This window comes from Peromyscus maniculatus, chromosome 20 (genome assembly GCF_049852395.1).
Source record: "Peromyscus maniculatus bairdii isolate BWxNUB_F1_BW_parent chromosome 20, HU_Pman_BW_mat_3.1, whole genome shotgun sequence".
In the NCBI taxonomy this organism is placed as follows: Eukaryota; Metazoa; Chordata; class Mammalia; order Rodentia; family Cricetidae; genus Peromyscus; species Peromyscus maniculatus.
The window spans coordinates 71,310,906-71,323,818 of NC_134871.1; the positions used below are offsets into that span (position 1 = coordinate 71,310,906).

The 12,913-nt window shown below is 55.2% G+C and overlaps 1 protein-coding gene across 1 annotated transcript; it reads right to left on the reverse strand.

The window, feature by feature from the left end:
• Nucleotides 1–1,721: 1,721 nt before the first annotated feature.
• On the reverse strand, nucleotides 1,722–8,450 carry LOC121824324 (keratin, type II cuticular Hb1-like). Its single transcript, XM_042264935.2, has 9 exons — nucleotides 8,007–8,450; nucleotides 6,291–6,499; nucleotides 5,263–5,323; nucleotides 5,052–5,147; nucleotides 4,382–4,546; nucleotides 4,010–4,135; nucleotides 3,516–3,736; nucleotides 2,561–2,592; nucleotides 1,722–2,108 (listed from the first exon to the last, which is right to left on the reverse strand). Exons 1-9 carry the CDS (start codon nucleotides 8,367–8,369, stop codon nucleotides 1,942–1,944), a joined length of 1,440 nt encoding a protein of 479 aa, XP_042120869.2. The 5' UTR covers nucleotides 8,370–8,450; the 3' UTR covers nucleotides 1,722–1,941.
• Nucleotides 8,451–12,913: the final 4,463 nt, after the last annotated feature.

Here is a 12,913-nt window from a genome sequence, read left to right on the forward strand (position 1 = left end):
AGAGTAAAAACAAAACAAAACAACAACAACAAAAAAACCCTACAGCTCTGGACAAAGTAGAGAGGAGAAAGATGTGGGGAAGGGCAGGAAGAAGCCAGGAGAGGCAGAATTCAGGGCCATGGCTGTGGGAGAGGGATCATGTGGGGTTGGGGCATGGAGCCTGCTGCTGAGCAGTGAGGCCAGTGAAGGCCTCAGGATTCTGAGCACAGCCTCGGGATTAACCAGGTAGGACCTTGAGCATAGTGGGAGCTGAGGTGGAGGCTGGTACAGTGGTCCAGGGCCAGGGTGCAAGGTAGAGGGGCCCTGAGTGCTCAAGGTGAGGCTGCAGGGTCAGGGGTGTGAGCCAATGAGTGATGTCCATGGGAGGAGTGAGACCCTATGAGGCAGGAGAAACAGGCTGGAGACCTGACACTCAGGGGCCACAGAGTGGAGGAGAGAAGGTGACAGCTGTGGATCCCAGGGGGCCTGAGACCTAAACAGTGAGGAGGTAGGGCATGTTTCAAGAGGGTGTGGCTAGGTGGGGAGGAGGTCATGGGCAGAGGCAGGGCTGAGGAAGGGGGAGTGGGGAGGGCGGCAGGGGTGGGTGCGTGGGGGTGGAGGATATTTTAGCTCTGATTCCTCTAGCCTGGGCTCAGAACTCTTCTGGGTCTTCTATTCTGGAGCATTCCCAGGACCAGTGAGGTCAGGCCAAGAAGAACAGAGTGGCCACCCTAGTGCTGGGGATGAGTCACGGAGGTACAGGGAGCAAGGCAGTGAGGTGGCCATGGCAGCAGGCAGTGGGGACCGGAGCGACACAAAGCGGTCCTGGCGGCACTTCTGATAGTTGTTGCTGTGATGTGTGTGTGGTGTTAGGATGCAAGGAGTGAACATATGGGGGAGAAGAAAGTGGTGTGTAGGTGGAAGGGGGTTAGGACCACACACACACACACAGAGAGAGAGAGAGAGAGAGAGAGAGAGGACAGACACACAGATACACATGCCCTCCCCATGAATGGACTGACTGACAGACAGACACCTACCCCCAATCCCTCACACCCACACACAGACAGATGGATGGGTAGACAGACAGACAGATAGACAGATACCCCCAGCACCCTCATACCCATGCACAGATGGATGAGTGGACAGACAGACAGGTAGATTACCGCCCCCCCGCCCCCGCCCCGAGCCTCCCCACATCCACACACAAATGGATGGATGGACAGACAGAAAGATTACCCCCCACCCCTCCATATCCACACACAGACTGATGGATGGGAAGACAGGCAGATAGACAGACAGGCAGGCAGACAGACAGACATGCAACCCTGCCTTCAGCAGAGCCTGTGGCCTCTGGTTTCCTTAAGGACTATTTGGAGGAGGGAATTCTATCGTCTTGCTGTACCAACCGCAGGGATTGACTGAGAAGGCCTCTGGGAATGAAGAAAGGACATGTATGTATGGGGGAAACGGGTGTCAGGGGTCACATCTGCCTTTGGTGGGCAGCACTGAGAGCATGCCCCCAAAGCCACACGGCCTAGTAGGTGTAGTACAGGCAACCTGAGCTTTGAGCTCTGCCTGGTGGGGATGGGGAGACAATTCTGTTTGGGAACAGGCCCTGTAAATGTCTACCACAGGGACAGGCCCCAGTGGGCTCAGTCCTTCGGCCATATCACCAAGCCAGTGCTCCCCAGATGACAGTGCGAGCTTACCCCAAGAAAGCACGACACCTTACACACTCTGAGAGTAGGCACAGTTTATTGCATAACATAGCCTAGAGGTTGGAGGCACAGGAAGCAGGACCGGGCACCTCCAGGGCCGCAGCTGAGGCAGGGGGCTGATCTATCACAGCCAGCAGTAGGTAGCTGGACAGAGGGGCAGCTGCTGGGGGTAGGGACTGTATTCTCAGAACACAAGGGCAGCAGACCTTGGGGCAGGCCACTCCCTGCTCCCTCTTGACTCCTAACACCTCCCCTGGTAACAGGAGCCGCTTCCACAGGGCGCACACATGCCAGTGCTCACCGCCACATTCCCGCTGCACGGGGCGCTGCAGACGCTGCCTGTCACTGGCCGTGAGCCAGACACACACAGGTCTCCGCACACAACTCCACCACGGGAGCTGCTGACACCTGTGGGAACAAGGGAGGGGCCTTGAAGCCTGGCTGGTGGCCACCCCAGCTAGTCACCCATCCCTTGGTCAGTGTGGTTGCTCTGGCCCTTCAGGGAAGGCCACAAAGAGCCTTCAGTTCTAGTTTGTAAGCTGTGCAGGGAGGCCTGTGGGTGGGACCCGGGAGACCTGAGTTACGGGCCTGTTTCTGCGCTGTAACTCCTGTTGTGGACTCCCTCGCTGCTACAAGGCAGACACCATACTAAGTGACTTCTGGGGTCCCTGGGGGTGATATCTTCCCCCTTTCCCACACTAGCCATTCTGGGGGCTGACCTCAGTCTCTCTTTCTGCATGAGCAACCTAGTCCCCTTGACAGGAGTTATGAGTGATATTTGCCCAGTGTCTGTATACCACACTGGGGAACCCTTGCTGATGCCCAAGCCTACAGTTTCCTTTCAGGATCATTATACTTACAGACATTCACAGCTCCAACACCTTCGCACAGCCTGAGTGGAGGAAAGGCAGAGAAGAGAGAGGAGACAGAATGAGATGTCGTCAGGTTTCCCTCAGATGCCACATTCCCATTCATATTTAACTTCCTGCCACTTAGACAAAGGTGTCTCTGTGGTGGTTGTGGCCATGCGGGGCGCACTATATTGAGCAGACGTCAGAATGGTTTCAAGTCTCACTTGCCTTCATTCGGCTGACTCAGCAATGTGTAGCCCCAACAAGTCCCTGACAGACTTGGCTAGGCCCAGCTTTAGGAAGAAATGGCCCCCACAGGCTCTGACTGCCGGTGCTGTTTTGGGAGGCTGTGGAACTTTGGGAGGTGAGGTTGAGCTGGAGAAAGTAGGTCACCAGAAGTGAGACTTCAAAGGCTCCACCCTGGTCTCTGGCTCTTGATCCTGCCTGGTCTGCTGCTGTGTGGACAGCCTCACTACATACTTCCACAGCTGTGAATGGAACTGCCTTGCCATGGTCTCCTTGCTAGGATGGGACCAGATCCCCCGAAACTGTGAGCTGGAGGAGCTCCCCCACCTCTGTCCAGCAATGCACAGTAACAAAGGCGTTCTCCTGGGCATACAGCCCAAGGGCAGAAGTTGGCCAGCAGCCCTAACCCAGGGCAAAGCCTTATGGACCTATAGGCAAGGTGCCCATCTTGGAAGACCCAAGGGAGTTCTGACCCAGAGGTAGGGCACTTTGGTTCTGGTCTTAGCAGGGTCCTATGATGGCTGGAGCTCTGGCTCTGTGGTGGCAATGGTTTGTGTCATGAGGGCCACCCAAGGCCAATTCAAGAACACCGGGCTCCAGTCAGTAATGGCTCTAGCTTATGCTGCTTCTTGGGGCTGAAACTGAGATGCGCAGGGTGGGAGACAGACAGACAAAGCAGGGGAAGTTCCTGAGGTAGTGGAGTGTGTGAGGGACCCACCTCTGCTCCTCGCCCTCCAGCAGGCGCCTGTAGGTGGCGATCTCGATGTCCAGCCCCAGCTTGGAGTTCATCACCTCCTGGTACTCCTTGAGCAGGCAGGCCATGTCCTGCTTGGCCTTCTGCAGGGCAGCCTCCAGCTCAGCCAGCTTGCAACGGGCATCGGTGAGGGCGGCCTCTCCCTGCTGCTCAGACTGGGTCACTGCGGCCTCCAGCTTGGTGTTCTGAGGACACAGAAGAGAATGAGATCACCTGTGGTCCCTGGGTCTCTTTCCATTATCAGCATGTTGTCCAGTCTTTCCCGCCAGTTGGGAACATTCTAGAAGCAGCCTATTGCCTTGTTCACATGGACCAACCTGAGTGACTGTGGTCAGGATTCTATTCACATGCACAGGAGGTATACTAAATGGTAAGGTCCAAGCAGGGCACATGCTGGCCCTATGGCACTGAGGAGGCACCCAGCCTCCCTGGTCTCAGCACAGCTGACCCCTACATACCTGGCACTTGGCGTTCTCAATCTCGGCTGTCAGCCTCTGGATGATGCGATTCAGCTCATTGATCTCCTCCCTGGTGTGACGCAGGGTCTCCCCATGACGGATCACTGTGGCCTTCATCTCCTCACACTGGGGATGGGAGAAGCAGAGATGCCCATGAGGCACAGGATGCAACATCAACCCAGTGGGCACACCACCACTGAGTGTGCAAGATGTGCAAGATGCACAGCAGCACAGTGCTCAGCCGGGGCTGCCTCCTCCCCCTGAGAGCTGTCTGCAATCTTCTTGCGATCCTTGGGGTGCATGAAACCTTTTCTGATAGATCCTGGAGTCCTTCCCACTGTAGTGTCTAAGGACAGGTGTGTCACCACTCACCTTGGTGCGGTACCAGGACTCGGCCTCTGCCCGGCTGCGGGTGGCAATGTCATCATACTGAGCCTTGATCTCAGCCACGATGCAGTCCATGTTCAGGTCCCGGCTGTTGTCCATCTTGACGATGACGGAGGTGTCTGAGATGTGGGCGTGGAGGATTCGGGTCTCCTGTGGGAGGAGAGAGAAGGAAGATAGTCAGGTTCTCTGGGCTTTTCCTCACCTGCCGTTCCCCCAACCCCCATGGCTCTCTTGGAGCCTGCCAGCCATACTTGTAGGAAAACGACTGCCCCCCAAAGAAGTGACAGCTTTCTGTTTGTAAGTTCCCTTTGAGGCAGCCAAGAATTTCTCAAATTCTTGCTTGGGGAGTTGCTTAGACCCAGCAAGCCCAGGCTGTATCCAGATGGTTCCTTAGGGACAGACTATGCCCTGGGGCCTGATATTCTCTAGACCAGCCTTAGGGTCAGTAAGACCTAAACCTGTTGGTTTAGGAAGGACTAGGTGGCCCTGGATGGACAGCTTATCTCATCTGCCTGGTTCTTCAGTCCCCCACCCAAGCTCTCCAGTCTCCAACCTGGGCTCATGTGTCAGATTAGGTTACTTATGGGGGGGGGGCTTGGTGGGCTTGGTGGTTCCCTCCAAGCCTTGTGTGTGCTACCATGGCTACCACCCTTACCTCTTCATATAGCCGCCGCAGGAAGTCGATCTCCTGGGTCAGCGCCTCCGCATTGGCCTCCAGGTCTGACTTGCGCAGGTAGGCACAGTCCACGTCCTGTGGGGTTTGCAGAGAGCCATAATGCTACCTCTTCCTTGGGCTGGGGGCATCTGGCTGCTGAGAGGGGACAGGGCGGGGTGGAACTGGGTGGGGACTAGCTTCAATCGCTCACCTTCTTCAGGGCCACAAATTCATTCTCTGCCGTGGCTCTGAGTGCCACTTCCTCTTCATACCTGAGGCAGGAGGGAAAGAAGGTCTTGTTCAAGTGGCCGTGGGCCTTGGCCATGAAGCTGACTTACAGAGCAGCCTGAACTCCAGGCCTCTTTAGAGGATGTGGGATGGGCCAGGCTCTAGACACACGCCCATGAAAACATTAGGTCTTTTCAGTAGAGACAGGATAGCGGTGTTCGGAAACTGTGCATTTGCACACACATACAGACACACAGACACACACACACACACACACACACACACACACACATGTATGTGTATGTGTGTGTGAGAGAGAGAGAGGAAGAGAGGGGGGTTGGGCAGAGAGGAATACTGTTTTTCCTCATCCTTTGCTCTGAGCCCTTGGTCAGCACCCTGTTTATTATCTCTTCCTGGAGTGAGCCAAGGGGCCACTCTGTACGAAGGCCTGCTCAGAGCCAGGGGCAGTGGCCAGAGTGCGCCACTGAGGAAGGCTCGTCCCTTCGAGAAGCAGAAGCTCTCTGACGCTCCCTGCCCATCTTTCACGGCTGTGTCACATGTAACTGAGAGTCTCCAGATGTGGCCATGCCATGCCTGCATCCCAGCAGACTGTAAACCCCCAAGGGCAGGGACCATGCACGGCGCTGGCTGGATTAGTTGCCTCCTGTTGTGTCTACCTGGGTGCGGTAGTTTTTGGAGAAGACAACAGGAAGGAAACCCTACAAACATCATCCAGAGGCTTACGGGCTAGTTCTGGAGACCAGGAAATGTAGATTTTCCCAGATGTTTGTTGGATGGAGAAAGGAAGCCTGTACGACTTGGGGGAGGCTGATGACAATCTGTCTTGCAAAGGAAAGGGACCCTGTGCTTGGAGGAAGGCAGGGAAAGGGGCTCCTTGATGGACAAGGCAGGGGTGGGCTTCCTGACCTAGGCAGGTAGAGATCTCAACCACAGGCCAGATGTTTCTATGTACCCAGGGAGCTCCTACAAAGACTGCCCAGTGACCCTCACCTCTTCTTGTAGCCCTCCATGGCCTCCTGCGCGTGGTTGAGCTCCGCAGCCAGCCTCCCGCTGTCAGCCTCCACACACTCAGCCTCCCTCCTCAGGGTCTCGATGTAGCCCTCGAACAGCGGCTCCACGTTGCTCTCACAGCACTTGCGGTTCTGGTAGAACTGCCACTTGGTCTCCAGCAGCTTGTTCTGCTGCTCCAGGAAGCGCACCTGCCATTCAGAATAAAAGTCTGAGAATGGACTCTTGCAGGATCAGAGGGCAAGGGTGCTCGCTGGTGCGCATGCATGCATGCATGCATGTGTGCATATGTCTGTGTGTGTGCATGCACACACACACACACACACACACACACACACACACACACACACACACACACATACACACGCACACACGCGCGCGCGCACACACACACAGCAACAGCACCTGAAAACCCGTGTCCTCCCTGTTTGGCATGTCATCTTTCTATAACCACACTGCGACTGAATCAGTTTACTTCCTGGAACTCCTCGAGAGCCGACTTCAGTCAGTTCATCTGGTGTCATGGGAAGTGCTTAAACCACACTCAAGGTCACACGTGACCCAAGGTCACCATACGTAACCTTGGATAAAGCACCCAGCTCTCTGCGGAGTGGAGCAGTTAAAGCACCTGTCACAAAGTGTAGAGAGAGATGCTACCCCGAGAAGATAACACAGCAAGGCAGCTGTGGCAGTCAGCCTGCAGATGGACCGGTGGGTCTGCTTAGACTAGAAACTCTGGAAAGTGAAGTGAGTGTGTGCCACAATTACGGAACGCTGCAACAGCAGCTCGGTTAGAATAATAGGCACCTGGGATGGGAGTGCAGGAATGTCTTGGGTTCCGCCCTTGCACTCAGGAGTCGAGCCAGGGAACATGGCTGACTCTGGAGAGAGACCCTTGATCTGCAGGGGCCATGTCCCACCCCTATAATTACAGATTATTGGGCCCCAAGCTACATATTACCCCCATCTCCCCCCCTCCCCCCAGGTTGGTCCATTTCCAGACATAGACGCCTTTGCCTAATAACCTTGCTATATGCCTGGTAAGTTCTTTCCCGAGCTAGCTGTCGTGTCTTGTGTGTGCCAGCTCTGGACAGCTCTCCCCAGCCCAGAGCTGCTCCCTCCTGGAGCCTTCCTCTCCCTGTGCTCACACTTCAGTTGCATATGGCTGCCTGGATTCTGTGAAGAAGGCTGCAGGCTGGGGTCTGTGGAGCCCGGACCACACACAGACTCCTTCCCAGAAGGCTCTGGGGATGGGGCCTGTGGCTGCACCTCAGGCCTTCATGCTGGTCTAGTCGCTTACACAAAGTACCCTGGCCCAGGTGCTCCATGGGATTAAAACAGCTCTGTGAGAGGAACTTCCAGGCAGTCTTCGCGGTCACTCTTTCTACTCTCGACGTGGAGAGGACACCCAGCTTCCCGCATGAGCATCTACTTGGTCTCACACACCGGAGAGTCCCGAGGGCAGCTCTGGGTGAGCTGTGAGGTGAGGCTGTGCCTGGCTTCTGTAGGTCCAGCTCCCAGTTTTGCTTTCAACTGGTTTCCCCATATCAGACTGGAAGGTACTGCTTCCAGTCTCTTTCTGTCTGTGACACTTTGGCCTTGGGGGTTCTATGGGTTTGTACTCTGATTTCCCCTCAAAACCTCACCTCCGCCATGCCTATGGTGGGCTCCAGGAGGGGGCTGGTCCAGGACACCCACCTTGTCGATGAAGGCGGCAAACTTGCTGTTGAGACACTTGATCTGTTCCTTCTCCTCATGCTTCACACACTGAGCATTGGGGTCGATCTCCAGGTTGAGGGGTGTGAGCAGGCTCTCATTGACGGAGACTGTGGTGATGCAGGGGGGTGTGGGCCCGCAGACGCCTCCAGAGCGGTATCCGAAGCTGCGTCCACAGGAGCCGGAGCGGAAGGCCCCGCAGACGCTGTGGCTGCCGAAGCCCCCTGAGAGTCCGCGGTAGCAGGAGATGCCGCGGTAGGGAGCTGCAGAGATGCAGCAGCGTCCAGGCCGGGGCCCGCAGGCTGAGGCGCAGCTGAAGGTTCCAGTTCGAAAGCCACAGGTCATGGTGGAGGAAAGGACACGTGCAAAGAGGAGAGAAGCTGACAGTGGATGGAGCCGAGGCCGTGTGCTCCCTGGGTCACTGAAGGACCTTTTATATGCCCACAGCAGCTGGCGTTAAAAGAGGCCAAGAAGAGACAATAGCTGTGTTTTATTGGCTTGGCAGCGCCTGGCCTCTTAAGCTCCAGTTCGCTTGCCTCCTGGTGTGGCTGTGTCAACAATCCTGGGCCACGGGCCTGTTTCATCTTCAAAGCCATTTACAAGCTTCCTCCTGGTCTCTCTGCCCCTCCCTTGGTCTCTGGGAGAGAAGGGCACGGGAATTCCTGGGCGCATGCTCTCTGAACCCTTTTCAGGAAGGGGCCTACCTGGGCTATGGATGCCGGAGATCCGACCTGGGTTTTAGCGGAGTGGCTGGTCTGTCCTTCCTATGAGGGATTATGTCCTTAAAGTCTCCTTCTCATTTATCCCCATCCAAAAGGCAGCCAGATAGGGTCCTGTCAACCTTTCCAGCTCCTTCTTTCATGGAGCCTGGCCAGGGTGGGGTGGGGGTGGGGGCTCAAGAGCCTGGAGTGGGAGTAGGGCTTGGTCTCTACATTTTGGGCACTCCCAGTGCAGGGAGAGCAGCTGGCACGTGGGAGGAGGCAAGCTGGAATGCTCAGGATAGACTCGACGAAAGCAGTGATTCTCAACCTTCCTAATGCTGCGACCCCTTAATACAGTTCCTCATATTATGGCGACCCCCCCAACCATAAAGTTATTTCATTGCTACTTCACAACTGTAATTTTGCTACTGTTATGAATCGTAATGTTATGAATCCGATATGTAGGATGTCTGATATGTGACTCCCCCAAGGGGTCATGACCCACAGAGAACTGCTGCTTGGGTTTTGGATGTCATTGCGGGTAGGATCTGGAGCAAGGCTTGAGAATGGGCTCTCCAGAGTTCCAGGCGTCTCAGTGGGGAATCGAAGGGGGGTTTGGGAAGGACTGGGAGGGGGCGGAATGAGAGGACCCCCGACCCTGTAGTCTAGCTCTGATCTGGAGACTGCTCGTTCCTCCGTTTTCCAGGAAATGCAAACTCGGTCACGTTGGCTGTAGCCACAATGCTGCCGGATCCCTGTGGATTCAGCCAGATGCGGGGTTTGGAGGTGGGTGGTGTGGAAAGAGCTTGGGGAAACCAGTTTTTGGCCAATGGGTAACGGAGAAGCTGCAATTGGGAAGAATGTCCTTTAATATCCAGGCTCAAGAACTGGAGTCTGACAAGGTACAAGCAGCAAGCTCAGTGACTGTCTTGGTGTGCCTGCACCCACTGGGAAACAGGAAAAATACTGCATGGGGTCTACAGGGTCCTGAATGGGGTCTAGTCCTCCCCTAGGGAGGACTCACTGAATGGCATAAGGCTGGGACTCAGGGGACTGCCCTTAAAGCCATGCTTTCTTTATTTGGCCTTATCTTTAAGCTCAGGTCACATGATGGCAGATCCAGGAGGGTTCCCTGACCTGGTGTCTAAGCTCATAAACCCTCCCAGGCACACGTCTCTTGGTGACCTTTGAGAATGATGCCTTTGATGGAACCATTTCCTGAGTAAGCTACAGACTGAGCTAAAAATAACCCTCCACGCATCCCACCAGCACCTCACCTTCTCTGCTCCTCCTTGGGGTGTGTGGGGTGTGGACCAACCGCATCCCACAGGGAGCTTTTGGAATGAAGAGGAGCCTGTGTGCTGTGGGGACTTGTCAGGAAGCTGGTCCACACCTTCCAGGGGTGTGGAGGAAAGGGCTCTTTTGGACCCCACATTCAGGTCTCTACAGTTTCAGGCTAAGGTGTGGGTGGTAGGATGGGGCGCCTGGTGTGAGAGTCCCACCACGGGGCTGGCCTGGAGGCTTGGGCCTGGTGGGATCTCTGCAGCTGCTGGAGAGAGGGTAGGGCTGAGTGGTTCTGTCAAGATAAGCCTTAGCAGGTTCACAGCTGCTAGACGACCAAGAAAGACCCTTCTCCTCTGTGCAGGAGGGAAGCATCAGGAATGACTTAGTTCAGTGGTCACGTGGGACCAGGTCCTTGAAGTGCTGAGGGGTGTTTTCCCGAAGCTCGTTTTCCTCACTGCCCGTAACTGCCCCACTGTTCTCTGGCTAGCTCATCTCTCACAGCCCTGGGGCTGGAATCAAGTGGGTCCTTTTGCTAAGGAACTCGAGCTGAGGCGTCACATACACCTCCTCAGCTCCGGAGCCATGATGATGTTTATGCCTGTCTGGCTATTGTTGCAACAGACTCGCAACATTCAAGGCATCTTTGGCAACTGTGGTACCAGCTCTGCGTGAGGCCCAGGCTGCTCCAGTTTCCTTACATGTACAGTTGGAATGGCTGCGGCACATGCTTTGCTGGTGTGGGATTCAATGGTCCCAGTCCAAGCCATGGGAAGGGCCACCTGACCCCAACTCCATGCTTACAGGGTGACTGGGTCTTGGTTGCTTGCAGTCAGCAAGACCTTGCAAAGGGACAGTGTCATGGCCAGGGAGATGCCAAGTACCACACCTTGGGTCAGCAGAAAACAGCCATGGATTTATGAGGCGACCATCGCCACCTCAAAAAGCCTAAATTAGAGTCCACAGGTGTAAGTGTTGAAGAACAAAGACATTGGGACCAGTGAGCTCCTGAAAACACACACACACACAGGAAACTGACAAAGGCCCCAGGCAGCTCTCCCCACCAAGGCTGGCTCTGCCCACCTGGGTCCTGGCTGTGATTGGTTCTGGCTTTGACCAAAGCCTTTAAAGGCTCCAGCTGAGACTACAGTTCCGTCATAAGGCCTGTGCTCCGTGACTGCTCTGGGCTGCTGCTGGATGACTCAGTTGCCTAGGGACTGACCTGTGGCATCTGCCTGGGCCATCTGCCGGCCCTGCTCAGTCAGCCCTCTGAGCCTGTCTGTTGTTCTGTGCTGGTGGCTCCCACCTGTATCCTCCTGACTATGTTTTGCTGGTGGTAATCACCTGAATGCCTGGCTTCTTATTTGGTGCTCTCTGGCTTTGCTATTTCTTCTTATCTTTGTGTCTCAACATCCATGGGCCTTTGCTTTTGTTTTCTGTCATTTTTAAACTGAATTTTGAGAAACACCTGTGACATTTCTGTACACAGCCTTCAGTTTCCTTAACACAAATTGTTCAACATGGGCCTGTGGGACCAAAGGGTTTGCCTGGCCAGGGCCCACTGTCTGGTGCCTGGCTGCTTGTAGAAGTGATATTTCTTTGGGGGAAGCCATTTCTGGGAAGTGGGAGGGTCTGGGAGTCAGAAAAAGTAGATACAAGTTCTGAGTTTGACGTGGTGTGAAAGGATAATTAATCTTTGCAAGGTTTCATTCTTCAGCTGTAAAATAGTGCAGTGGTTGTCTGGGCTCTGTGATGAGCTAGCCTGGGCTCTGTGATGAGCTAGCCAGCCGTGTATGTGAAGTGCGTCAAAGCACCCCATCAGAGGGCTCTGTTCCGGGTCTTTATAACCTCTCTTCTCTCAACCTAGGCATCTCTAGTTTTGCCTTCTGCCTGTGAACCCACAGCACAAGAAGGCCAGTGGGCCTTGCCACACTCTTAACAGATGCATATGGCAAAAGTGCTGTGCCCCTCACAGGACAGAGAGGGATTTACTATACACTGTGTGCCCTCTGGGGGCCAGCTGGTCAGCTGGCTCAGTTTGCAGCGATGCCCCAGTTAAATGGCCACTGACGAAGCAGATGGTCAAGGCTGGTGTGATAGGTGCACCTGTCTCAGCAGCTCAGAGGCGATGCAGCAGACTGAGGCTCGGAAGGACGGAAGAAGCACATCTCAGACAAGCATGTGAGCACCACAGGTGAGTGGCCATGCTGGGAGGAGCTCAGAGGATGTCACACCTGAAGGTGAACCTTGGGTACATGCTCATTAGATCAGTGTAACAAATACCTCATAGACACAGCCCAGGGGAGGAAGATATGTTTTGGTCACTGTTCAGAGGACACAGTCCGCCGTGGGGGGAAAGGTGGTACTAGAGCCACTTATACCCATGGCAATGGGAGCTTGGGGCTCCACTTGCTCACCTCTCAGCAGCCAAGGTAGCACAGAGACCAAGTTGGAAGCAGGCTGGGTTATATCCATAAACCCTGTCCCTAGAGCTCCACACTGGCCAGCTTGATCCCACGTCCACCGTGACGTCACCAGTTGGGGCTGAGCATTCTAAACAGTGGCCTGTGGGGGCCATTTCACACTCAGACCACGACATTCATTTTCAAGGTTGCGCTGGAACATTCCGGAATTACCAGCCAAAGAAAGGAATGAGGGGGTGGGGGAGGGGAGGTAGCTGAACGGGTTAAGGGTGTTTGCTGTGCAAGCTTGGGAACCTGGGTTCGAAATCCCCAGCATCCATGTAAAAATCTGAGTGTGGCTGTGCTGGGGACCAGAGGAGGAGCTGGGGACCAGAGGAGGAGCTGGGGACTGGAGCAGGAGCTGGGGACCAGAGGAGGAGCTGGGGACCAGAGGAGGAGCTGGGGACCAGAGGAGGAGCTGGGGACCGGAGCAGGAGCTGGGGAC

Coding starts and splice junctions, on each gene's coding strand:
- LOC121824324 (XM_042264935.2), bottom strand. CDS start 8,369: ATGACCTGTGGCTTTCGAACTGGAACCTTCAGCTGCGCCTCAGCCTGC. Junction 5,324..6,290: donor ATGGAGGGCTACAAGAAGAG/GTGAGGGTCACT, acceptor CTCCTGCCTCAG/GTATGAAGAGGAAGTGGCAC. Junction 4,136..4,381: donor AGTCCTGGTACCGCACCAAG/GTGAGTGGTGAC, acceptor TCCCATCCCCAG/TGTGAGGAGATGAAGGCCAC.